The 27,315-nt window shown below is 41.8% G+C and overlaps 2 protein-coding genes across 7 annotated transcripts in view; both read left to right on the top strand.

Annotated features, from left to right (window-relative positions):
* The first annotated feature begins 658 nt into the window (after positions 1–658).
* LOC135504395 (PHD finger protein 20-like) lies at positions 659–23,872 on the top strand. Of its 3 annotated transcripts, none has more exons than XM_064922960.1 (19): positions 659–805; positions 9,232–9,336; positions 9,450–9,621; positions 14,490–14,574; positions 14,680–14,756; positions 14,843–15,257; positions 15,523–15,600; positions 15,694–15,816; positions 16,151–16,210; positions 16,290–16,538; positions 19,103–19,240; positions 19,359–19,442; positions 19,678–19,824; positions 20,113–20,282; positions 20,419–20,518; positions 20,617–20,812; positions 20,948–21,410; positions 21,545–21,755; positions 21,914–23,872. In XM_064922960.1, the coding sequence occupies exons 2-19, from the start codon at positions 9,254–9,256 to the stop codon at positions 22,051–22,053; spliced, it is 2,991 nt and encodes a 996-aa protein (XP_064779032.1). In that variant the 5' UTR covers positions 659–805; positions 9,232–9,253; the 3' UTR covers positions 22,054–23,872. The 3 variants fall into 3 exon arrangements, with proteins under 3 accessions (XP_064779032.1, XP_064779031.1, XP_064779033.1); XM_064922959.1 differs by having other exon boundaries at positions 15,523–15,606; XM_064922961.1 differs by lacking the exon at positions 19,678–19,824 and having other exon boundaries at positions 15,523–15,606.
* Positions 23,873–25,090: 1,218 nt separating this feature from the next.
* The window catches only part of LOC135504394 (protein NDRG3-like), a 60,044-nt gene continuing 57,819 nt past the window's right edge, over positions 25,091–27,315 (top strand). For 3 of the 4 annotated variants that reach the window (XM_064922953.1, XM_064922955.1, XM_064922952.1), the window contains exon 1: positions 25,091–25,206. The gene's annotated coding sequence lies outside the window, so the exon portion shown is untranslated. The remainder of the gene's footprint in view (positions 25,207–27,315) is intronic. The other variant, XM_064922957.1, reaches the window with a different exon arrangement.

Genomic DNA, 27,315 nt, shown 5'->3' with positions numbered 1-27,315 from the left:
AAACCTCATTGCTAGGGAACTGTATTTCATTGTTCATGTTGCATATGCTTACGTTTTTTTTAAGTCATGTTTAAAAAAAATCTGAGCGGTAGAGCTTGGTTTGCATTTTGACTCACAGTGATCTCAGAAAAAGGCTCAGAAAAGGTTGGTGACCAGAGCCGCCAGATCCCTCACTTAGTCAAGTGTTTCCTTTATTTTGGCAGTTACCTGTACATGTACAATGTAAAACACAAGTCACTCAAATTATGACTACTGAATTTCAATTAAAGAGGACCTAAAAAACATTATAGTTCAAGTGTAGGATTAAGGTAAACATTATTTTTCTTAAGGTCTTGATAGGTTCATCATGCCATCTACCAAAGCCTGTACAGTAGTAGTGGTATATTTTAGCACAAAGGGGAATTAAAATGGAATATAATAGAAAAGTAAACTAAACAAATGTATGAATCATCATCACTGTGTAGCCTATATTTTCTTTCTCTCTCTCTTCTCTGAGACAAAAATAATGACAGCAAGCAATGTGAACCCCCTTAAAAAAAACAACTTAATTCTCTACAAAAAAAGTTACATTTCATAATAGAAAGAAATCGAACATTCTAGATCCACTTCTTGTTCTTGAGCTAGGAGGCAGAAGAGCGGAATAGCAGTTGCGCACGCGCAGAGGTTCGCCACTTAGTAACGGAGGCAGCGCTGTCGGAGTGTGGACGAGAAACAAACTGCGTTGGCCGAGAAGCACGTTGCTCCAAGGAAGGACTTGCAAGTGAAGTAGGCTTCATCCACGAGAAGAAACAACTAGGAGCTCGAGGTAAGCGTCTAGTTTCTTTGTAATGTCAATATGTATCATGTCTTACACAATGTATAATTTAAATGTTAAACTACAATGACATGTGTTTTGGTGGCAGACATGCTTCTTCTGTGTATATCAAACTTGTCCGCACGCGTGCGGAATGTTCTGTTTCATGATGGAGTATTGTTAGCTAATGTAACGTTTGCTAGTTACAGCAAACTCATTTGTTTACGTTAAAGTTGATAAACTCAAGTGAAGCATCGAATTGCATTGATTATTTTTGTTTGCGGCATGTTGCCACTCTTCTTCAGATATGGAGTTTTCTGTGTTCTCGAGCCGTGGTTAATTGCTTAGTCTGCAACTAGACAGTACAGCAGAAGCAGGTCTACAAGGCCCGGGTAAAGTAAATAGCTAATTGACAGCGGATGCGTCCTATGAAATGTCTGTCTTCGGATCTGTCATCAGCTTCTACCCAATGAGCTTATTCGACATCGGCGGCAGCTGCATTAGCAAAACGCGGACTAGCTTTTTGTTTTTACATAATTCTATGTTTTTCACTGTTTAACATCATAATGTTAGTGAAGAAAGCGTTATTTGTAAAGGAAATAGTTGTGCGGCAGTTCTGTCGACGTTGCACGCACGTTTCATCCGCGAGCTTGTTGAGTCAGAATTATATAATCTGATCTGTCGCTGTTTTTGATAACACTCAGATTTATAAAAATGCTATTTAACGTAATTTTAAATGCGCTGTATAATTGCATTTTTTTTATTCTCATCAAATCAGTTTTGTTAGAGCTTCTGAGAATGTAAACAACATTGGAACTCATTGTGCGCCATTTGCGTTACTTTTGTCAGGCTTGTTCTATCACTCAACGCTGCGCATGTCATAACAAACTACAGAGGCCTATCATGGCCAGTTTTGGTGTGATTTGCTGCTTTATTAAATACTAGCAGAATGTTGTTACTTTCTATTCCTCAAAATTAATTTTATTCCAGTCGTGTCAATGCTTAAAATGGCATCATTCATGTACAAATCAGTGTCAGAATCAGCTATACGTATTGGTCTCCAACTGAAGGTGTCAGTTGCACTGAAAAAGGAAATCCAACAGTCAGTAGACCCACTGTGGGTATTATGAAAGCATTGTTTATGCTAAAATTAAACCAAGTAGCTTTTGCTTTTCATTATAGATACTATATTGGATTGTTTAAACTATTACCCTGCTGACAGAGAGGAGGATTTTTGTTTGTTTGTTGGTTGAAGCCGATCAACTGGCATTCTCCACAATTTATGGCCTGATTGCACAACCATCTTCCTCTTGCTGAAATAAGGTCTAGTCGGCATCTTTGGGAAAATATATTTGATTTGATGACTTCGAAATGAAAATGATTTGGTGCAGCAGTTGAATGGGTGTATTCAGTCTGAAATGAAGAGTAACAGATAAGTGCTGTTTTAGTTCTTTGCTGACAGTATCATCTGAGCCCAGACAGATATTCCCAGACTCAATTGAGTCAATAAGGCTGCATTTATACAGGCAGCCCCATTTTGACCAATCACATCTGATTGTTTTCAGAGCTGATCTGATTGGTCCAAAGACCGTTTTGTGAAAAAAGATCAGAATTGGGCTGCCTGACATGGGCAGCCAAATGCATGCTTTAGTTCTACTTATAACCCCAGTAACACCTCGATCACACTGACAGCGTCATTGTGTTTTGATACACCAGAAGTACATTAATTTCCAATGGAACGCTGCGTTTGCCTTGCTGCATTGCGTTGCAGAGGCAGATTCAGTGTGTTCTGTGTGGTGCATACGTTGGATTTATTGAACATATGCGTAGACGGCTTGACAGAAATGGTAGTAAGAGGTGATTGTTGAACTTTTGTTGCGCACATCCAGATGATGCTGTGTACCATTTTGCGCAATGACGCTGTGAATAGCTGTGATCAGCACTTTTACCTGATGTGTTGTGCTGTTAAAAATTCTAGAAGAAAGTTGCTGTTGGGGTAGTAGTTAGGAATATGCATCTTTCCCTTTCAAGATGCGTATCTAGGCTCCGGTGCCATACAATAACGATAAGTTTTAGTTTGAAATGATTCAGTACGATTCGATGCGCTAGGGCTGGGCAGTATACTGTATCTACCGGTATTGATGCACAGACCGGTTTAGGTTTTTACTTCACCTTCTATAACAGTATTTGAGTGTTTGGTTTGTTAAATGTGATTCGGTGTGTGTGTAACATCCATTTTTATAGTTTACTTTGCTTCTTTGAGTCATTTCTCACTGCTCACTTTCCACACAGACCTAGCCCCGCCCCCTGTCACTCAATGAGTGCATTTGTTCCTCGACCACGAAACACTTGCGTTCAGTCTGTATGGTCAATGCAGCACATGCAACAATGTTGATAACAATGCTATTTTCCCTTAGCTTCTTAACTTCTTGACGCTACCTATCCCGTTAGCGGGATAATTCTCATCAACCACCGCTGAATTGCAGAGCGCCACATTCAAATAATATTACTAAAAATATTTATATTCATGAAATCACAAGTGCAATATAGCAAAGCACAGCTTAGCATTTTGTTAATCCACCTGTCGTGTCAGATTTTGAAAATATGCTTTACAGCGAAAGCAATCCAAGCGTTTAAGTTTATCGATCACTAGACAAAACATTATGAACACCTAGCATCAAAGTAGCTTGGTCGCAAAAATCAGAAAAGCAATAAAATTAATCGCTTACCTTTGATCTTCGGATATTTTCACTCACGAGACTCCCAGTTACACAATAAATGTTCATTTTGTTCCATAAAGATGATTTTATATCCAAGATACCTCCGTTTGTTTGGCGCGTTATGTTCAGAAATCCACAGGCTCGAGCGGTCACGACAACGCAGACAAATTCCAAATAGTAGCCATAATGTCCACAGAAACTTTTTTTTTTTTTTACCTTTATTTAACCAGGCAAGTCAGTTAAGAACAAATTCTTATTTTCAATGACGGCCTGGGAACAGTGGGTTAACTGCCTTTTCAAGGGCAGAATGACAGATTTGTACCTTGTCAGCTCGGGGGTTTGAACTCGCAACGGTTACTTCCGGTTACTAGTCCAACGCTCTAACCACTAGGCTACCCTGCCGCCCCAACATGTCAAATGTTTGTTTATAATCAATCCTCAGGTTGTTTTTAAAATATATAATCGATAATATCAAACGGCACTGTCTTTTTCAGTAGGAGAGGGAGAGACGATGGCTGCCCAAGCTCTGTTGCGCAAGCAAAACTCATGCGAACACCTGACACGATGTTATCTTTCTCATTTTTCAAAATAAAAGCCTGAAACTGTCTAAAGACTGACACTTTGAGGAAGCGATAGGAAAAGGAATCTGGTTGATATCCCTTTAAATGGAACGAAGGCAGGCTATGGAACATGGAGCTTTCAAAATAGAAGCCACTTCCTGGTTTGATTTTCCTCAGGTTTCGCCTGCAATATCAGTTCTGTTATACTCACAGACAATATTTTGACAGTTTTGGAAACTTTGGAGTGTTTTCTATCCTAATCTGTCAATTATATACATATTCTAGCATATGGGCCTGCGAAATAGGCCATTTACATTGGGAACGTTATTTTTCCAAACATAAAAATAGTGCCCCCTAGCTGAAAGAGGTTAATATACATCCACTAGTGTTTTATAATTACACTATTAGTTTGTTACTTACATCTGCAAAAATATTGTTGGTCTTTTCTTACCAAGTTGGGCTTAAATTGTGTTAGCTGCTAATTGTTAGTTAGTTAGCTGGCTGGCTAGCTAGCTAATAAATGTACTGAGTCAGAGCAAAGGTAACTAGCTAAACAACCAGATAATACCAGTGATCAGGTTAACCTAAATCAGCATGTTTGTGCAACCGCATCTTCTAAATCAAAAAGGAATTGCAAAGCATGAGTATGTTAGCTACTTCATGAAGTAGCTAAGGGAACATTCAATGTAGCCAAAGATTATAGGAAACACTTATCAACACTTTGGTTCCTACCCTGCCACAATAACTCCTCTCTGGCATTTTAATTTGTTGTCATGTCAAACACTGTGCCCATTAGAATAATCATTCTATTTCCATGATTCCAACAGTTCACCAAGGTGTTTTGCTCTAAATCTCAAGTCAAATCAAAATGGCAACATTTGGTAAAAAACAAAGCCGAGATTGTTTGCCCATATCGTGCAGCCCTACGTGGCGGTGTGGAAACAATCTCAAATGAGTGCAGTAAATGTAGAAATGGAAAATACTGAATTGTTTGAATTGAACAGTAGCCTGTTTTTTGTCTCCCCACTTTGGTTCTGAAATCACCATCACCCACTAATGAACTGGTCAGATTAAGTGTTTGCGCTGGTAATGTATCAATATTTATTGTTTACAAATTAGCTATGACATGGGCAGTGAATATGTAGCACAATTTCAAAATCGACTGTTTGTGACGAGTTGAACGTTTTTACGGAGAGCTCTTCTCACTGCGGCCATGTAGCGTGCCTCGCAAAACTGATTGTTCTTTATGGAATTATCAACTTTACACTATGTATAAATAAAGTTTTTTGTATATAACTTTAAAGAAAAATAACATTTATTTTAATCCCTGTTCAGCAGATGGCCTATATCCAAATCAGAATTGTCTCCCGTAGCGTATTTTTATTCCAGTGAAACACAATTTAACAGCGCATATATATCAACCTAGCAAATTACATAGGCTTTATTAGAGTCACAACCTAAAGTCACCCAAGCCATTTTAGCATTTGAATGCTGAAGGTGTAGCATAGATGTGCAAGATCAGGAACAGGCCGCCTACCTTGCTTTGGTCAGCATGCGAACACTGGGCACTGTTTGACTAGGTTACTGATATTGCCTGTGGTTGTTTGGCAAGCATGCAACATCGCTTGTAAATCAATGACTGTCAATGCAGTTACATCAGGCCATGCTCCAGGATGACATGCCCGAGGGGCATTTTAAATCCATGGGGGTGGAGCAACTAGTATTGCTTTAGAGCCTTAACAATATAAGGTATATTGTCCTACTGCTGTTCAAATGTACAAAAACGTACAGTGCATTCGGAAAGTATTCAGACCCCTTCTCTTTCCCACATTTTGTTATGTTATGGCCTTAATCTAAAATTGATTAAATTAATGTTTTTCTCATCAATCTACACACAGAACCCCATAATGACAAAGCGAAAACAGGTTTTTATACATTTTAGCAAATACCTTATTTACATAAGTATTCAGGCCCTTTTGCTATGAGACTCAAAATTGAGCTCGGTCATCCTTGAGCAGTCTCTACAACTGGATTGGTGTCCACCTGTGGTAAATTCAATTGATTAAACATTTTTTGGAAAGGCACACTCCTGTCTATGTAAGGTCCCACAGTTGACAGTGCATGTCGGAGCAAAAACCAAGCTATGAGGTCGAAGGAATTGTCCATAGAGCGCCGAGACAGGATTGTGTCATGGCACAGATCTGGGGAAGGGTACCAAAATATTTCTGCAGCATTGAAGGTCCTAAAGAGAACACAGTGGTGCCCATTCTTAAATGGAAGAAGTTTGGAACAACCAAGAATCTTCCTAGAGCTGGCCACCCGGCCAAACTGAGCAATTGGGGGAAAGGGCCTTGGTCAGGGAGGTGACCAAGAACTCGATAGTCACTGGCAGAGCTCCAGAGTTCTTCTGTGGAGATGGGAAAACCTTCCAGAAGGACAACCGTCTCTTCAGCACTCCACCAATCAGGCCTTTCTGGTAGTGGCCAGGCATAAGATACTCATTAAAAGGCACATGACAGCCTGCCTGGAGTTTGCCAAAAGGCACCTGAAGGACTCTGACCATGAGAATGAACTCTTTGGCCTGAATGCCAAGCGTCACATCTGGGGGAAATCTGGCACCATCCCTACCGTGAAGCATGGTGTTGGCAGCATCAGGATCGAGTGGAAAGATGAACGGTGCAAAGTACAGCGAGATCCTTGATAGAAACCTAATCCAGAGCGCTCAGGACCTGAGACTGGAGCGACGGTTCAACTTACAACAGGACAACGACCCTAACCACACAACAAAGACAATGCAAGTCTCAATGTCCTTGAGTGGCCCAGCCAGAGCCCGGACTTGAACCCAATCAAACATCTCTGGAGGGAGCTGAAATAGCTGTGCAGCAATGCTTCCCATCCAACCTGACAGAACTTGAGAGGATCTGTGGAGAAGAATGGGAGACACTCCCCAAATACAGGTGTGCCAAGCTTATAGTGTCATACCCAAGAAGACTGGCAGCGATTACAGCCTAAGGTGCTAAAACAAAGTACTGAGTAAAGGGTCTGAATACTTATGTAAATGTAATATTTCTTTCTTTTTATTAATCTGCAAAAGGTTCTAAGCCAGTTTTTGCATTGTCATTATGGGTTATTGTGTGTAGATTAATGAGTGGGGGGGAAAAACATCAATTTCAGAATAAGGCTGTAACGTGAAAAAGTGAAGGTGTCTGAATACTCTCCGAATGCACTGTACACAACTCATTTTGCACACGAAAGCACGTGATGGGAAGGTCATGTGTCCTACAAACGTAATATTCAGACTCTGAAGCTCCTGTTGACAATTCCTCATTCTATATTTTATTTAGGTTATCTACTTCAACTATTTATACTTTCTAGTTTAAAAGTCGGTGGAAATATCTGGGGTCAAGAAACAAATGGGTTCGCCTACCAAAATGGCAACCTCAACGCTATAAGTTACTACTGATGCTAGCTTTAGCAACGCCATTTCGCTAGCTTTAGCTGAACAACAAGACCGGATGGAGGCGGTGGTTCAACGTGCGGTTGGTGCAGCAATTCAAGGAGCAAGGGAACAAGTTGCTACCTTGCAAGATAAGTTGGACACCCACATGGGATCAGTTTGAGCGTTAATAGAAAAAGTGGATTGCATTCAGACTGAGGCAAGGGATCTAAAAAGGGATGTGAACCTCTGCACTTTGGAAGTTGAGAAGATGTGGTTCAAAATGGCGTTGTTTGAGGATCAACACAGACACAACATGAGGGTCTCTGGGATTGCTACAAACCGGGAGGGAGGTGATGCAATTGCTTTCCTGCAATAAATCCTTCCCAAATGGATTCCGTCACTTGGTACTATTCCGATTCAAATGGAACAGGTTTACAACCAAAATGTAAAGGACAACCCCAAGACCCATGGTCTTCAATGATTTCAGATACCAAGACCGCAACAATATTCTACAAGGACCCTGTGAAGCAAGAATGAATGCGCCCATCCAAGATACCTGGAGAACCATACCTTGTTATGCGGACTACAGTGCCTTCACAAATCAGCGAAGAAAAGCATTTGCAGATGTCCAGAGGGAATTGTACTTGTAGGGCATACCCTCAATTCTGATCTATCCTGCCACCCTGCAACTTACTTTCAATGTTGATCAGCTCTCCTTCTGGTCTACAGACTTCCCCACAGAGTGCTTTCCTTTACGGAAGTCGAGGAAGGGCCTAGACAGCAGTGTGCAACTGGGTGCTAAAGATGCAGCTAACCGGCTAGCTAACGTTTAATTGACTACTCAACTCTTATCCATCTTTGTTTTGGAACTTCAGGAACTTCTCCTAGTACCGGGACTGAATAAAATCTATTCCAATCACGGTATCCAAACAAAACATCTAAAAAGTAGAAAAAAATTAAAGACGATATAGTCAAGAGAAATTACACTTGAATGTGTGAAGCCAAACTGGAAAACAGAAGTGGTTTAGGGAAATGGACACATTAAGTGATTAACGTTAATCACCCCAAAAGCTAGCAACATCAATCGCTAATCACGTTAACTTCAACATACCTCCATTTAAATATCGTTGAAACTTTAGGTAGTCCGAAGATTGCTGCAAATTCATGGGTTCAAACAGTGAAAACATATATATTTTTTTATAATACGGTACTAAATAATTACATCAAATAATGAGTCCAAATAAAGTCAACATGTTGAACTAGCCTCCAGGGCCGCTAGCCAGCTAATGTTAATCGTGGACCGCTGCGTATTGGCGAATTGTTCCATCACTATTAGTAGTGCTATGTAATTACGAGACACCAGTCAGCAGGTTTACTGAGACTGAAGGACTAGGGAGATGGATGCTCTGCTAGATTGGGGTGCTGGATGGCAGTACATGCAGAACTGATTTCAACCATTAGTCAGACACCTGTTGATTTCTGAATTGGCCCTAGTGACTTGGATGATCAACAGACGTATAGTACGTTTTCAGTTGAGTGATGTCAGCAAATGGTGCTTCAAAGATGGGATGTCTTCATAACTCCAGACTGTTTTTGTTTTCCTGTTGAAATTATACAATGTGATGTGTGGCAATGCACTTCCTGCAGTTATGGCCAGTTCATGTGGAGATTTGACATAATGCTAGTCTCTTGTTTCGATGTTCTTCTGCTGTTCTACAGGTAGGCCTTGAATGTGCCCGTCATGACCAAGACTCCTCCCGACAGAAGAGGGATCACCTTTGAGGTGGGAGCACAGCTGGAGGCTCGCGACAACCTGAAGAACTGGTCAGTGTCATTTCCATCTGATTACTGTCTGGCCATGTTTCTAATGTTCATGTCCTATTGTTCTTGTCTACCATTATCAGTCTTATTGAACATCCTAACTCTCTACTGCTCAGGTACCAGGCCAGCATAGAGAAGATAGACTATGAAGACGAGAAGGTTCTGATCCACTACCGTCAGTGGAGCCACCGCTATGACGAGTGGTTTGACTGGACCAGCCCATACCTGAGGCCCCTGGACAGGATCCAGTTGAGGAGAGAGGGTCTGCAGGACAAACGGCCCAGCTCGGTGAGGGAGACTAGTACTCTGACATAATGTTGTTATCCAAGACCAGTGGTTCCCAAATCTTTATTTATAGTCCCGTACCCCTTCAAACAGTCATCCTCCAGCTGTGTACTCCTTCTAGAACCTTTTTTTTTTTTGCCATCATTGTAAGCCTGCCACACACACTATACAATACATTTATTAAACATACGAATGAGTGAGTTTGTCACAACCCGGCTTGTGGGAAGTGACAAAGAGCTCTTACAGGACCAGGGCACAAATAATAATGTAATAATAATCAATAATTTTGCTCACTCTCACATAGGTATGTGGTTGCAAAGGGTATCAGTGTCTTAACTTGTTATGGCGGAACCCATTGACAACATTCCGCTGAAAAGGCAGAGTGCGAAATTCAAAAATATGTTGTAGAAATATGTAACTTTCATACATTAAGTGCAATACACCAAATGAAAAACTTTATTAATTTACCCATTGTGTTCAATTTCAAAAAGGCTTTACAGCGAAAGCACAACATATGTTTGTTAGGTCAGAGCCTAGTCACAAAAACACACACAGCCATTTTCCAGCCAAAGAGAGGAAAAATTCATCACTAACCTTTGATCTGCATCAGATGACACTCGTAGGACTTCATGTTACACAATACATGTATGTTTTGTTCGATAAAGTGCATATTTATATCCAGAAATCTCAGTTTACATTGGCGCGTTACGTTCAGTAATGTTTTGCTTCCAAAACATCCTCTGATTTTTTTTTTTCAGAGCCACATCAATTTACAGAAATAGTCATCATAAACTTTAATATAAGATACAAGTGTTATGCACAGAATTAGATATATACTTCTTCTTAATGCAACCACTGTCAGATTTCAAAGAAACTTTACGGAAAAAGCAAACCATGCAATAATTTGAGTATGGCGCTCAGACAACAAATCAATCCATACAGATATCCGCCATGTTCGAGTCAACAGAAGTCAAATAGCATTATAAATATTCACTTACCTTTTGATCTTCATCAGAATGCACTCCCCGGAATCCCAGTTCCACAATAAATGTTTGGTAAAGCCCATAATTTATGTCTAAATACCTCCTTTTTGTTCACGCGTTTAGCCCAGTAATTAGTGCGCGATTAGTTCAAAGTCAAAGTTATTACAGTTCGTAGAAACATGTCAAACGAAGTATAAAATCAATCTTTAGGATATTTTTATCATAAATCTTCAATAATGTTCCAACTGGAGAATTCCTTTGTCTTAAGAAATGTAAAGGAACTCAAGCTAACTCTCACGTGACCGTGCGTGACCAGCTCGTGACACTCTGCCAGACCACTGACTCAATCCCCTCTCATTCCCCCCTCCTTTACAGTAGAAGTATCAAACTATCAAGACTGTTGACATCTAGTGGAAGCCTTAGGAAGTGCAATTTGACCCCATAGACACTGTATATTCGATAGGCAAAGAGTTCAACTACAAACCTCAGATTTCCCACTTCCTGGTTGGATCTTTCTGGTTTTCACCTGCCATATAAGTAATGTTATACTCACAGATATCATTCAAACAGTTTTAGAAACATCAGTGTTTCCTATCTGAATATACTAATAATATGCATATACACTGCTCAAAAAAATAAAGGGAACACTAAAATAACACATCCTGGATCTGAATGAATGAAATACTTATTAAATCCTTTTTTCTTTACATAGTTGAATGTGCTGACAACAAAATCACACATTCTCAATGGAAATCAAATTTATCAACCCAAGGAGTTCTGGATTTAGAGTCACACTCAAAATTAAAGTGGAAAACCGCACTACAGGCTGATCCAACTTTGATGTCATGTCCTTAAAACAAGTCAAAATGAGGCTCAGTAGTGTGTGTGTGTGTGTGGCCTCCACGTGCCTGTATGACCTCCCTACAATGCCTGGGCATGCTCCTGATGAGGTGGTGGATGGTCTCCTGAGAGATCTCCTCCCAGACCTTGACTAAAGCATCCGCCAACTCCTGGACAGTCTGGTGCAACGTGGCGTTGGTGGATGGAGCGAGACATGATGTCCCAGATGTGCTCAATTGGATTCAGGTCTGGGGAACAGGCGGGCCAGTCCTTAGCATCAATGACTTCCTCTTGCAGGAACTGCTGACACACTCCAGCCACATGATGTCTAGCATTGTCTTGCATTAGGAGGAACCCAGGGCCAACCGCACCAGCATATGGTCTCACAAGGGGTCTGTGGATCATCTCGGTACCTAATGGCAGTCAGGCTACCTCTGGCGAGCACATGGAGGGCTGTGTGGCCCCCCAAAGAAATGTCACTCCACACCATGACTGACCCACCGCCAAACCGGTCATGCTGGAGGATGTTGCAGGCAGCAGAACGTTCTCCACGGCGTCTCCAGACTGTCACGTCTGTCAAATGTGCTCAGTGTGAACCTGCTTTCATCTGTGAAGAGCACAGGGCGCCAGTGGCGAATTTACCAATCTTGGTGTTCTCTGGCAAATTAAAAAACATCCTGCATGGTGTTGGGCTGTAAGCACAACCCCCACCTGTGGACATCGGACCCTCATGGAGTCTGTTTCTGACCGTTTGAGCAGACACATGCACATTTGTGGCCTGCTGGAGGTCATTTTGCAGGGCAGTGCTCCTCCTTGCACAAAGGCGGAGGTAGCGGTCCTGCTGCTGGGTTGTTGCCCTCCTACGGCCTCCTCCACGTCTCCTGATGTACTGGCCTGTCTCCTGGTAGCGCCTCCATGCTCTGGACACTACGCTGAGACACAGCAAACCTTCTTGCCACAGCTCACATTGATGTGCCATCCTGGATGAGCTGCACTACCTGAGCCACTTGTGTGGGTTGTAGACTCCGTCTCATGCTACCACTAGAGTGAAAGCACCCCCAGCATTCAAAAGTGACAAAAACATCAGCCAGGAAGCATAGGAACTGAGAAGTGGTCTGTGGTCACCACCTGCAGAACCACTCCTTTATTGGGGGTGTCTTGCTAATTGCCTATAATTTCCACCTGTTGTCTATTCCATTTGCACAACAGCATGTGAAATTTATTGTCAATCAGTGTTGCTTCCTAAGTGGACAGTTTGATTTCACAGAAGTGTGATTGACTTGGAGTTACATTGTGTTGTTTAAGTGTTCCCTTTATTTTTTGAGCAGTGTATTAGGAACTGGTACTTGCAGTAGCATGTAGTTTACTCTGGGCACGCTTTTCATCCAAATGTGAAAATGCTGCCCCCTTTCCCAAACAGGTTTTAACAGCGCGATTTGCCAAGGCAAGAAACTGTGAGCTCAGCCCTATCCAGAAATCTGGCAGTGGCTTCTGATTTTAAATTCACAGAACTGCTTGTTTCAATTTCGATGAGGCTCTCTTGTTCAGAAATCGGTAAGTGGACTGAAGGCAGGGCATGAAAGGGATAACAAATCCAGTTTGTCGTCCATTTTGGGAAAGTACCTGCGTAATTGAGTACCCAGCTCACTTCGGTGCGTCACTATCACATTTGACATTGTCTGTAAGCTTGTTTATTTGCACACACACAATCATACAATGATGGAAAGACCTGTCTGTTGTCCTTGTTAATGCAGATAGAAAACCGCTCCAACTTCTTAATTATAGCCTTAATTTTGTCCCGCACATTGAATATAGTTGCGGAGAGTCCCTGTAATCCTAGATTCAGATCATTTAGGCGAAGAAAAAACATCACCCATTTAAGCCAGTTGTCTGAGAAACTCGTCATCATGCAAGCTGTCAGACAAGTGAAAATTATGGTCAGTAAAGAGAACTTTAAGCTCGTTTCTCAATTCAAAATACGTTGCCTCTTGATAACCAGCGTATATTGTAAAAGTGTTACATGGTCGCTGCCCATATCAATGCAGAAAATGCAGTTCAGGGGCCTTGCTTTTAAAAAGTTAACCAATGTAGTGTCCAAAACGTGTTTCAAGCAGTCAAGCATTCCCTTGGCAGCAAGAGCCTCTCGTTGGATGCTGCAGTGTACCCAAGTGATGTCGGGAGCAACTGCTTGCACGCGCATTTCAACTCCACTATGTCTCCCTGTCATGGCTTTTGTACAATCAGTACAGATACCAACACATCTTGACCACAAGTCCATTTAATGTCACAAAGCTGTCCAGTAATTTAAAAATATCCATGTTGTCCTGGTTTGCAGAAGAGGATGTCTTCCTTAATTGACCCCCCCCCCCCATAAACTTAACGTACATATACCAGGAGCTGTGTCAGGCCCGCCACGTCTGTCTCATCCAGCTGTAACATATCATTTACTGGCGTTTATGTGAAGTAGTAATTGTTTCAAAACATCTGCTGCCATGTCACTGATGCGTTGTGAAACAGTGTTTGATAAATGTATAGTTTGTGGGCCTCTTCCTGGCAGCAGGAAGAATGAAGTCCTCCATAATAATGGTATGGGGCTTGCCTGTCCTAGCCACTCGGTAGCTCACATTAAGATGCTTCCAGCCCCTTCTTATTAATGATATATGTTGATTTTGTATAAGTCTTACTACTCGAGAGTCGTCTTAAAATCTCAAACTCCCGTGGCTTATTTTTCAAATTGTCATGTTTAGTTTCTAATTGTCTGCGCAAGAGTGAAGGTTTCCCACGAGAGAGTAACAGTTATGGGATTTTATTTTTAGTTCTTTTACACAATTACATGTAGATTTAAAACAAAAAAAAGAATTACTTTTATATTTGGTGTACCCCCGACGGCATTGCGCGTACCCCATTTTGGGAATACCTGCCCTAGACGATATCCGACGTTAACGCAGAAAGCCTAAGATTAAACTGATTAGACAACGACCACAGAGTCTGGTTGAACTTCATGACTTTGAATATCAGATTAGTGTTTAACTTTTCTTTCCCTTCCAGGTGTTTCGGGTGAATGAGAAAGTCTTGGCCTGTTGGGTAGACTGCCACTACTATCCTGCTAAGGTTCTGGAAGTCAAAAGAGATGGTGGGTCCTACACTTCCACTGGACAGAATCAAATGTTTAATCCGAAATGCATTGCACTCTAGTTACATTGGGTAAATATTCTGACCACGTTTGTTCTATCTTCAGCTTCCTACACTGTGAAGTTTTTCGATGGAGTTGTCAAGACTCTTAAGCCAAACAAAGTAAAGCCATATAAGAAAGAGGTGAGAGCTCCATGTGATTGTTAGTTCATGGTGTGAGAGGATGGTTGATGGGGTTACCTTACAGTTTTATGTCTCAATGTGAATAGAATGGGAAGGCCAGGGAGAGGGACAGAACTCAACGTGAGCAGAGCAGTAGGAAAGAGGAGAACGGGAAAGCCCTGAGTGATGAATCCAAAAGTGGCTCTTCAGACCTGGATGGAGAGAGCAACGGAGAGGAAAAGGAGAGAAGAGAAGACGGAGAGGAAAAAACGCTGAATGGCAACTTTGAGACCTGTGGACAGAAAGGGAGCCTAAACGGAGAAAAGGGGGCTGGAGGAGGGGAGAGAGAAGAGCCACAAACCAAAGAAAATGGGCAAGTTGTCCAAACTAAATCGGAAGATGTGAATGTAGAAGGGGAGCGAGTGATGCGCAGTACCAAACAACAGGGGGAGAAGAAAGAAGAGTGTGCATCGGGACAGAGTCCCCAGCTGCCCAGGGGGAACCGGTACCGACCCTCTGAAGGTATGTAAGGCTTTGACAGTGAAACAATGGAAAACTCTTAAACATTTCAGAATCATTAGATTGAAATTGAAAGTGTCCCATGGTTGTGCTCAAGTCCTAACGGGGAAGGAAAGATGATAGCTTGGCTTATGGCTTCGCTTTTGTGAAGAACCAGAAAGTTACATTGAATCGTTAGAGCGTATTAGGACTGGTTCAGTATCTAGTTGCTTGATGGTTAAGTGAATGAAGTCCGTCTCACTGACCTTTCGGTACTTGTTGTTTACAGAAAGTCAACGTGAATTGAGGAAGAGGAGGGTGTCTCTTGTACAGATGCCACCACCAAAGAGAAGAAGGCCAGACACAAGTAAGGGTCTGCATCTAATCTATGACTTGTTGTGTGTTACTGACATTCAAACCCTGTGTCCTTTGTTTATAACTCCTGCCCTTCCCTCTCCAGACAGAAACAGCCAGTCTCAGCAAGCAGGATCAGATTCCGTCCCAGCGTCCCCAGCATTAACTCCAGACCAGACAAACACCCAGATACCCACAGACGCTGGTATTGAAGCTCCATCAGATATAGGTAAATAAGATGTAGGTAAATAAGATGGAGATGAATATGCTCATAAATAAGACAATCAGCAGGTGTTTAGGAGACTTCTTGAGCTGTCCTAACAACTTCTGCCTATTTGAATACGGGTAGGAGTGCTGCTATAGGATACATTTAGCTTTTTAGATAATAATGAGTAACAGAACTTGGACAGAGGGGACCTGATCCTAGATCAGCACTCGGACTGAGTAGCTTTATGAATACAGGCCCAGCTCTTACATTGAGATATGAGATTAAACTTATTTCGGGATCTGTCAACTCTGTGCCAAAAAAAGCTACATTTGATCTATTGTGTGTTTCATTACAGAATCAATACTGAAACGCCAAGTCCATCTGCCTACCACCCACAAGTACAGCAGAGAGCCATGTGAGTACAGCCTCATTCACACACACAAACACACAAACTTCCATTAAATGACATGTTGTTCCTTGTATCTCTACCTTAGTGTATCGAGTCATCAAAAACCAGCCGCCCCCAATCCTCTCCATTGAACTGGACCACAACCCCTTCAAGTGCAAGGCCCCTGGCTGTCTGAAGTCCTTCCGGAAGGCCTCTCTCCTGCACTACCACGTCAAGTACTACCATGCAGACAGCGAGCACACCTCTGAGGGCAGCATGCAAACCCGGGCCTCAGAGAAGCAGGTTGGCTCTCAGGAGACACCCAGGAGGAGACGCACCATGTCAGGTTCTATACGTGAGTAGTAACACTCGGCCCCATGGATCAACAAACCTGAGCTCAATCATACTACAGTTGAAGTCGGAAATTTACATACACTTAGGTTGGGGTCCTTAAAACTCGGTTTTTCAACCACTCCACAAATTTCTTGTTAATCTTGTGACTCTCAAACCCGGGTCCGGGAGCGTAATCATCGCCTGACACTAATTAACATAACGCAACGGACATAAATCTTCCTATAAAATATTCCTATTCATGAAAAATCACAAGTGAAATATATTGGAACACAGCTTAGCCTTTTTTTAATCACCCTGTCATCTCAGATTTTCAAAATATGCTTTACAGCCAAAGCTAGACAAGCATTTGTGTATGTTTATCGATAGCCTAGCATAGCATTATGCCCTGCTAGCTGCAGGCAACCTTGTCACGAATCAGAAAAGCAATCAAATTATATTGTTTACCTTTGATGAACTTCGGATGTTTTCACTCACGAGACCCCCAGGTAGATAGCCAAAGTTCATTTTTTTTTCCCAAAAGATTATTTTTGTAGGCGAAATAGCTCATATCAACTGGGACAATTGGTTTCTCAGTAGAAGAGATTGGAATAATGGCTACCTTTGTACTTTACGCAAGATTTTCTCCGAGAGCATCATGTGACCACTTGCGCAATGTAGCCCCCTGCGGGTGTTCTTTAAAACTACGTCACAATGCTGTAGACACCTTGGGGAATACGTAGAAAGCGTAAGCTGGTTCATAGCACATTCACAGCTCAATAGGGACTCATTGGCATGCAGCGCTTTCAAAATATGGGGCACTTCCGGATTGGATTTTTCTCAGGCTTTCGCCTGCAACATCAGTTCTGTTATACTCACATAGAATATCTTTATAGTTTAAAACGGGAACGTTTTTTCCTCCAAAAATGAAGATACTGCCCCTAGAGTCGCAAAAGGTTAACAAACTATAGTTTTGGCAAGTCTGTTGTGTCATGCGCAAAGTGGATGTTCTAAGTAATTTTTCCAACAATTGTTTGCAGACAGATTATCTAACTTATAATTCACTGTATCACAATTCCAGTGGGCCTGAAATTTACATTCACTAAATTGACTGTGCCTTTAAACAGCTTGGACAATCCCAGAAAATGATGTCATGGCTTTAGAAGCTTCTGATAAGCTAATTGACATAATTTGAGTCAATTGGAGGTGTACCTCTGGATGTATTTCAAGGCCTACCTTCAAACTCCGTGCCTCTTTGCTTGACATCATGGAAAAATCGAAAGAATTCAGCCAATACCTCAGAAAAAATTTTGTAGACCTCCAAGTCTGGTTCATCCTTGGGAGCAATTTCCAAGCGCCATGTTCATCTGTACAAACAATAGTACGCAAGTATAAACACCATGGGAACACAGCCATCATACTGCTCAGGAAGGAGATGCATTCTGTCTCCTAGAGATGAATGTACTTTGATGTGAAAAATGCAAATCAATCCCAGAACAACAGCAAAGGACCTTGTGAAGATGTTGGAGGAAACGGGTACAAAAGTATCAATATCCACAGTAAAACGAGTCCTATATCGACATCACCTGAGAGGCCGCTCAGCAAGGAAGAAGCCACTGCTCCAAAACTGCCATAAAAAAGCCAGACTAGTTTGCAACTGCACATGAGGACAAAGATTGTACTTTTTTTGGAGAAACTGGTCTGATGAAACACAAATGGAACTGTTTGGCCATAATGACCATCGTTATGTTTGGAGGGAAAAGGGGGAGGCTTGCAAGCTGAAGAACACCATCACATCCGTGAAGCACGGGGGTGGCAGCATCATGTTGTGGGGGTGCTTTGTTGCAGGAGGGACTGGTGGCCTTTACAAAATAGATGGCATCATGAGGGAGGAAAATGATGTGGATATATTGAAGCAACATCTCAAGACATCAGTCAGGAAGTTAAAGCTTAGTTGCAAATGGGTCTTCCAAATGGACAATGACCCGACGCATACTTCCAAAGTTGTGGCAAAATGGCTTAAGGACAACAAAGTCAAGGTATTGGAGTGGCCATCACAAAGCCCTGACCTCAATCCTATAAAAAATGTGTGGGCAGAACTGAAAAAGCGTGTGTGAGCAAGGAGGCCTACAAACCTGACTCCTTTACACCAGCTCTGTCAGGTGGAATGGGCCAAAATTCACCCAACTTATTGTGGGAAGATATTGGAAGGCTTCCTGAAACGTTTGACCCAAGTTCAACAATTTAAAGTGAATGCTACCAAATAATAATTAGTTTATGTAAACTTCTGCCCACTGGGAATGTGATGAAATAAATAAAAGATGAAATAAAGCATTCTCTGTTATTCTGACATTTCACATTCTTAAAATAAAGTGGTGATTCTAACAGACCTAAGGCAGGGAATTTTGACTAGGATTAAATGTCAGGAATTGTGAACAACGGAGTTTAAATGTATTTGGCTAAGGTGTATGTAATCTTCTGACTTCAACTGTACGTTATTATCTGACCCAGTTGCTTGTGTGCTGTATATCCATCCATGAACAATAGATGCATCACATTTTATCTCTGCATTGCTCCACTGTACCACAGACTCTCCCCTGGGTGACAGGCAGGCTGCTAATGGAATGAACCGTCATCGTCGGAGATCACTGAGTGAGAAACGGAAGGAGAACCAGCAAACCAACAGCAGACCCCATGAAGAAAGAGAATGGAGCGCCAGTGAAACGGGTGAGGGACATTTTTATCTCCGATTTTTACCATCGTTCTTGACTGAGAATATCAACTTGGGTGTTGAACTACTTTTTATATCCCTGCTTTGCTTACACAGTTATTTTGTTTACTTCAGGGGAAAAGATTAGAGGGAAGACTGAAAGAGACTTCCTCCTCAATAAACAGAAGAAAAGGAAGAAGACTGGGAGGTCCAAGTCAGGTAAAATGTTGTTGACTGAATGAGTGTGTCTGGAGCCTTTATCAGTTGACAGTACTTCTTTAGTGGAATCTGATTTGCCTAACTCTATCTGCCTTTAGAAAGCTGGCCACATTCTAACAAAATATATATTTGGTTTGTAATTCTCAGTTAATGTTCCAGATGATTCAGTATTCCACTTGAGCTTTGAATGTACTGACCCAGTCTCAAACCTGCATGTGCTTTCCCCCCCTGACAGAGAATACGAATGGTGAGGAGAACATAGGCATCTCCTTATTTAACTCTACTCAGTCCAATCTGGTATCCAAATTCTCCCTCTTGCACAAACACAAGTTATCTTACGACTCAAGTCCAGAACACATCACAGATCAGGTGCAAGAAGACGGTGGGTACCAAGACCTTACATCTTCTTTATACTCCTCACTCTGTCCTTTTTGCTTTATTCAGGTTAGCTATTATTCACAAATCCTCCTTCCTCTCCACTCAGGCTTGAAATGGTTTCATCATGTTTTAGGGACCTAGTGTTGTCCTATAATAATCAGCTAATTTAAAATCTTTTAAAATGTTAGCCTGATTGTCAAATACAAATACTTGGCATATTTGTTTTTCGGTCCACTCAAAATCAGACAATTATGTCAACTAAACATGGTTTTGCTTTCGATCCTCTGAATAGATGAAAGTGATTGGTCCACAGTCAGCGCTGAGTGGAGTGATGAGTACATGGAGGCGGAGCTGGATGTGACCACTCCCATGTCGGAACAGAATGTATCCATGGTGACCAAGGGCTCTGACACAGTGCGCTGTGTCTGTGAGGTGGAGGAGGAGAATGATTTCATGATTCAGGTGAAGCTCCCCGAGACTCACGTTAGTCACAGAAGAACGTTTAACACAACACTGTTTTTTGTTGCTTTTTGTTTTTCACGTGTTTTTTCCATTGCATAATCATCTGTGAAGTGACATTGTCCTGTCCCTTTCCTAGTGTGATGAATGTCTGTGCTGGCAGCATGGCACCTGCATGGGCCTCTTTGAGCACAATGTGCCTGACACTTATAGCTGCTACATTTGCAGAGACCCACCAGGTAATCACACTGTAAACACCTCAATATAGTATTAGATCGCCAATGGGTTTCCGGTCTTTGACAGTGTACATGAACGTGTATCTTGCCTGTTCTCTCAGCCCAGAGACCAAGCCAGCGTTACTGGTACGACAGGGATTGGCTGAGCAGTGGTCACATGTATGGCCTGTCTTTCCTGGATGATAACTACTCCCACCAGAACAGGAAGAAGTTAACGGCCACTCACCAGCTCCTGGGTGACGTGCACCATGTCTTTGAGGTGCTCAACGGCCTGCAGCTTAAGATGAGCATCCTCCAGTGAGTACAATGGAAGCTACTGCAAATACTTCCCATATATGTAATGTTTCACCATTTTGGGTGTGATTGGTTCTTGGATGATCCATCTTTAGTGGCTGTGAATTAGCCCTCACCTCGCTCTATCGTCCTCTACAGGACTCAGACACACTCTGACCTGAAGCTGTGGCGCCAGCCCTGGAAGCAGGAGGAGAAGCTTGGTATGAGCTGCAGTATGGCGACCAGCAGGACCCCTTCACCTGCAGCCAACGACCGAGAGGGGGGCAACGCGCTAAAGGCAATGTCAGTCTCCGCCCTCTCTGAGAAGGCCAAAAGGGTTCAGATGAGCCCAACATCCTTCCAGGACTCGAACGCTTCCTACATCAGCAGTGAGCACTGCTACCAGAAACCGCGAGCGTACTACCCAGCAGTGGAGCAGAGGCTGGTGGTGGAGACACGGGGAGGCTCTGAGCTGGAGGACAGTCTGAGGAGCACAGAGAACCTGCTCGAACAGGAGCAACGCTATGGTGGCCCACTGGACCCAGACAGAGCCAAACTGTACCCCAGCTCCCTGCTGCAGGACCGGGCCAAGATTCACCCCATTACCCTACAACCAGACAAGGTCTGTACTCTTTCTCTAAAATGACTGTATGTCAGTAGTGAGATACTTATGGTGAAACAAGTGGTGAAGAGATGCTAGCTGTAAGCTAAAGTAGCTGGATTTATGACAAACCAGTTTCCATTTGACTTTTCCAGGGTCTTGATTTGTATAAGAAGCTGTATGTGGGTAGGGAGAGTGAAGTAGAGGTGAAGACTGAAGAGGCTGAGCCCAGCCCAGACATAAAGCCAGACCCAGATAAAGACAATGTGCTGCATCAGCAGTGGCAGATCAACCTTTTGGATCACATAGAGGCCATGCAGAACCAAGTCACACACAGGATGGACCTCATTGAGAAAGAGCTTGACGGTGAGACTTACGCCACACAGATTTGTAAAAAAATCCTGTCGCCGACAGATACATTTCTCATGGATGTAAGGTTTATAGAACTCTTATTTCTCGCTCTTTCGGTCTCTCCCCTTTTTCTTTTCTTCTACCTCCTTCTCCTTCTGATGATTTCTCTGCAGTGTTGGAGAGTTGGCTTGACTACACAGGGGAACTGGAGCCTCCTGACCCGTTGACCCGGCTGCCTCAGCTCAAACACCGTATCAGACAGATGCTCACAGACCTGGGCACGGTGCAGCAGATCTCCCTCTGCTCCTCCTAAACATGGGGGCGCCACTGAGCTCAGCACTTCACCACAGACAGCAGTGCGTAAGCAAGCAATGCTACGGTACAAACGGTTGTTTAGTAGGTTACAGGGATTGAACCTGCTCCTACTGATCATTCTAAAATCAACCATCTAAAATGTATGGTATCTTGCAACAATGATACAGGATAGATTGGACTACTTTTCTGAAATGCAAGAAAAATAAGAACATAACCATGTTCAGCGCTTTTGATTGTGAGTTAACCACTCCTAATAATGTAGTTCTTGTAAAAAAAAAAATATTAATACTTGCTTTGTTTTTGCTAAAATAATCTGCTTTTTTGATTAAAGTCGATGAATGACTTTGCTAAAAGGTTCAAATAAGGTTGAAATGTAAGCCACTATAGGCTTCATTCTACTGTAATTCTATTAAGATTTGTGTTACCTCACCAATGTTTGTTCAATGTAAGCAAATAGGATTTGATGTAGATATTTTCAAGTGCATATTTTGGATCAGGGTTGCAGTTAAATGCATATTTTTTTAAATAGCTTAATGATGTGTTTTAAGATCATAAAATAAGTATTGAAAAAGAGCGAAAGTTCCTTTTTAAAGGGAGGGAAACTATTTTCATATTTGCAAATAAATATTGTCCTGTCTTGAACTAGTCCAGAATGTTCTTGAAGTTAATAAATGTTCCCTTCCTCATAAATATTGATGTAGTACAGTACGAGTTATTCTTTAAAGTACATTGTTTGCAAACGCCTCAATGTTGGCAAACTAGATTTTGTAAATTGTAATATTTCTCAGATTTTTAGATATTTAGTTGTGATGTTTGGTTTTTTGTATGTTAGAGAAGTCAATCTTACTGGTTAAGTATCCAGAACTTATTTCATGTTTTTCCATGTGGGCACTGTGCTCTTGTCTTTATATTTATTGTGATTCAGAATTTAATTCATGATTTTGCATTTTTTTTTCTTTGTCACACAGTATGTAATGTGTACGGCACAAGGTGCATAGAGTATAGAACTGTCACAGTATATTTAGTACTGCAATACGCAGTACATGGCCTGTACACTAGTGACTGATGGGTCAGCTTTTTTGTTCACCCGCAATTTCTAATGACTCATCCGCAATTGCTAATAACCCATCTGTTACCACCCGACTGTGGTAAAGAGAAAATCTGAGACCCGCACCCGCACCCGACCGACCCTAACCTGTAAATATAGAAAAATGTGTAGGACCCTTTTTCTCTTGAACAATTACATTTTTGTTAAACATTTCTTGATTTATTTCTTGAACATTTATGCCTATTGAATGCCTAATGTTTTGTAGATCTTTTTCTCCCCCAAACAGTAGCCTAAATTGGCACCTTGCGCAAACTTACGCACTATTGCTCGATAAAAATAAAATAACCTCTATGTAGCCTATAGATATGAATTATACATGTATGACTTCTTTATCTTTGCATGTGAAATGGGTATTGGACATCTGACTTTATTTTGACCCATTTCAGAATTCTTTGTTGTCCCTTACTGTTTATTTGAATGGTTCATATTTTATTTCAGCTGTACGTTGGCATACAGTGTCAGACTTATCAATGTATGCGTTTTTCTGTTTTGTTATTTAGATTGTTTTTCAGCTTTAAACAGAGTCCCAACACTAGAAGGGTGCTGTTTTTCAACTAGTAAAGGTGCAGTAACTCCAGTCAACTGTGGTATTTTGGACGCAGCATACTGCAGTTGTACTGCACTAGAACTGCAATCTTTTTATAAGGGTTTGTTTAAGAAATAATTATTTCAGATTTCCATGCAAGAAAATAAACCAGCTTTATCTAAATTACCTGTAATCTGTATGTTACTCTTGAAATGTGGTGAATGAATCACACTATATACAAAAGTATTAGTCTGTGGACACCCCTTCAAATGAGTGGATTTGGCAATTTCAGACACACCCGTTAGTGTATTAAATTGAGCACACAGCCATACAATCTCCATAGACAAACATTGGCAGTAGAATGGCCTTGCTGAAGAGCTTAGTGACTTTCAACGTGACATCGATCGTCATAGGATGCCACCTTTCCACTTGTTGGAATGTCAAATTTCTGCCCTGCTAGAGCTCTTTGGTTCAATTGTAGCCGCACACAAGCCTAAGATCACCATGTGCAATGCCAAGCATCAGCTGAAGTGGTGTAAAGCTCACCGCCATTGGACTCTGTGTTCTCTGTAATGATGAATCACTCTTCACCATCTGGCAGTCCGACGGATTAATCTGGCTTTGGCGGATTCCAGGAGAACGCTACTTGCCCCAATGCATAGTGCCAACTGTAAAGTTTGGATGAATAATAGTCTGGGGCTGTTTTTCATGGTTCGGGCTAGGTCCCTTAGTTTCAGTGAAGGGAAATCTTAATGCTACAGCATACTATGACATTCTAGATGATTCTGTGCTTCCAACATTGGCAACAGTTTGGCTAAGGCTTTTTCCTGTTTAAGCATTACAATGCCCCTGTATACGAAGCAAGGTTTAGACAAATGGTTTGTCGAGTGGAACAACTTGACTGGCCTGCATAGGGCTCTGACCTCAAACCCATCAAACACCTTTTGGAATAAATTGGAATGCCGACTGTGAGCCAGGTCTGATCACCCAACATCATGAATGCTTTTGTGGCTGAATGGAAGCAAGTTCCCGCAGCAATGTTCCAACATGTAGTGGAAAGCCTTCCCAGAACAGTGGAGGCTGTTAGCGCAGCAAAGGGGGGTCAACTCCCTATTAATGCCCATGATTTTGGAATGAGCTGTTTGACGGAGCAGGTGTCCACATACTTTTGGTCATGTATATCATGCAAATGATCTTACAATACCCAGAATTAGACTAGTGAAATTAACTAAGTCATACAGGTATTCAATTTAAAAACCTTTTATTGTACAGGACAGCTGAGAGAAGTCATCATATAGCTCCTACCACACTCGTTCTGGTCATGCTCTAGGGGTGGTGAATGAAAAATCATGGGAGCTGCCCCCCCCCCTCCCTTTCCGCATTGAAAAGGTCCGCCTTGAATGTATGTCAATTTAGAGTAGTGTTTTCAGTTGGCACATTGGAATCGAGTGATTCAGAGCACTACGAGACAGCCAGGCAGAACCTGCTATTTCCACGGTTTTATCAAAAGTCAACGGGTGAGTAACATGGCGCAAAAGGTACATTATTGGATATAAAGAGCGTGTAGCCACCTAAAAAGGGCTTCCCAGTGTTACATTTGTGTGGCAGTAGCTATAACGTTAGCTAGCTGATTTTGTTAGCCAAAGGTTTGGTGAAGTGCGTTCTCAAGCCATCTAGCTAGCAGCTACAGTATGTGTTAGCTAGCTGGTTGTTGCACTGGTTGTTGGTTGCTGGTTAACTATCTGGTTATGAAACCGAACGTTTTTGTCGATCTCATTAATTTACTGTAATTTTCACATGGTGGTTTAGTTGTCTTGCTACTTACGTCCAGTCGTTACTTAACGGACTATAAATAGCTAACAGTAGAACAGCACAGCAGAGGTTGGTTGGAAGAGCATGTTTTTGGAGCTTTTCTAGCTAGCTATTGGACTTGAGATGCTAGCTAGGCGGCAGTACACCCCTGACATTAGCCATTTCCCCTATAACTAGGTCTATCTTGGTTGTGTATTTATCTATAGGGTGATAGGTTATTCCCTTTATGACATTCAGAACACCGAGCAAGTCATATGGGGAGGTGGACTGTCTGGTTAGTTAGAGCAAGCCCTTTGCAGAAGAACAATGATGCCCTTTAATAAGTAACTGCCAAAATAAAGGAAATTATTGAGTAAATGAGGGATACAAAGTATATTGAAAGCAGATGCTTTCATACAGGTGTGGTTCCTGAGTTAATTAAGCAATTAAGATCCCATCATGCTTCTGGTCATGTACATAACATTTTATGAAAATGTATGCACTCACTACTGCATTTCGCTCTGGATAAGAGTCTGCTAAATTATTTAAATGTATAAATATGCCCAGCTGCCATTTTTTGGGGGCTACCATGGCTAGAAGAGAGCTTAGTGACTTTGAAAGAAGGGTCTCAAAAGGGTTTATTGTGTGTGTGTCATTAACAAATGATGGATTTTCTCGTGGAAGAATGTAATCACATCTCTCCAATAGTTCCAAACACTTGTAAAGTCTATGCCAAGGTGTATTGAAGCTGTCCTGGTGGCCCAATGCCCTATTAAGACATTACGTTTGTGTGTCCTTTATTTTGGTATTTACATGTAGCTATGGCATTTGATCCCCCAGTAATGTGTCCCTTGGATTGTGTATTCGTGCTGCTAATCAAGAGAAATGGAGATCAAAAAGCACAAACAAATGCAAGCAAAGTCGATGCGATTAGTGACAACTGTTTAGTAGTCCAGATGGCCTCTGCTACTTACCCTACAGTAACTCTACAAACAATTGCCCTTGATGAGGTGTACAGACACACAGGGACTGTTATATTTTTTTTGTACTTTTAAAATATGCCCTTGTTTGCTTGGGTAATGCTATAGTCTTTGGAACTGTTAATGCTCGTGCAACTCGCACTGAATGTGGATATAGCGTTCACCTGGCAATCGCTCAGCCCGCTGTTTTAGGGACCATGCTTTTTGATCTCCATTTCTCTTGATTAGCAGCACGAATACACAATCCAAGGGACACATTACTGGGGGATCAAATGCCATAGCTACATGTAAATACCAAAATAAAGGACACATTGTTTTGTGATTCTACATGTACAATCGGCACTTGGTTCGCAAATTGCGTTCAGAGGTGCTAAGTGCTCTCGGCCAGCAAACGCTATTGGTGTGTCTGGGCTAGAGGTTGACCGATTAATCGGAATGGCTAGTGACGTTAGTCCAAAAGTTAACTCTAACCATTGCACTCCACGAGTGGCCTGCCTGTTACGCGAATGCAGTAGAAGCCAAGGTAAATTGCTAGTGGCATTAAACTTATCTTATAAAAAACAATCGATCATAATCACTAGTTATAACTACTAATCCAGTTTAGCAGGCAATATTAACCAGGTGAAATTGTGTCATTTCTCTTGCGTTCATTGCACGGAGAGTCAGAGAAAGTGGCTGTTGTCGATTGTGTTCCTGGTTCGAGCCCAGGTAGTGGTGAGGTGGGGGACGGAAGCTATACTGTTACACTGGCAATACTATAGTGCCTATAAGAACATCCAATAGTCAAAGGTATATGAAATACAAATGGTATAGAGAGAGAGAGTCCTATAAATAATATATTGACTACAACCTAAA

The sequence above is a fragment of the Oncorhynchus masou genome, chromosome 18 (assembly GCF_036934945.1).
Source record: "Oncorhynchus masou masou isolate Uvic2021 chromosome 18, UVic_Omas_1.1, whole genome shotgun sequence".
NCBI classification, from domain to species: domain Eukaryota; kingdom Metazoa; phylum Chordata; class Actinopteri; order Salmoniformes; family Salmonidae; genus Oncorhynchus; species Oncorhynchus masou.
Note: the sequence above shows the minus strand (reverse complement) of the source record. Positions and strands in the feature narration are given on the sequence as shown.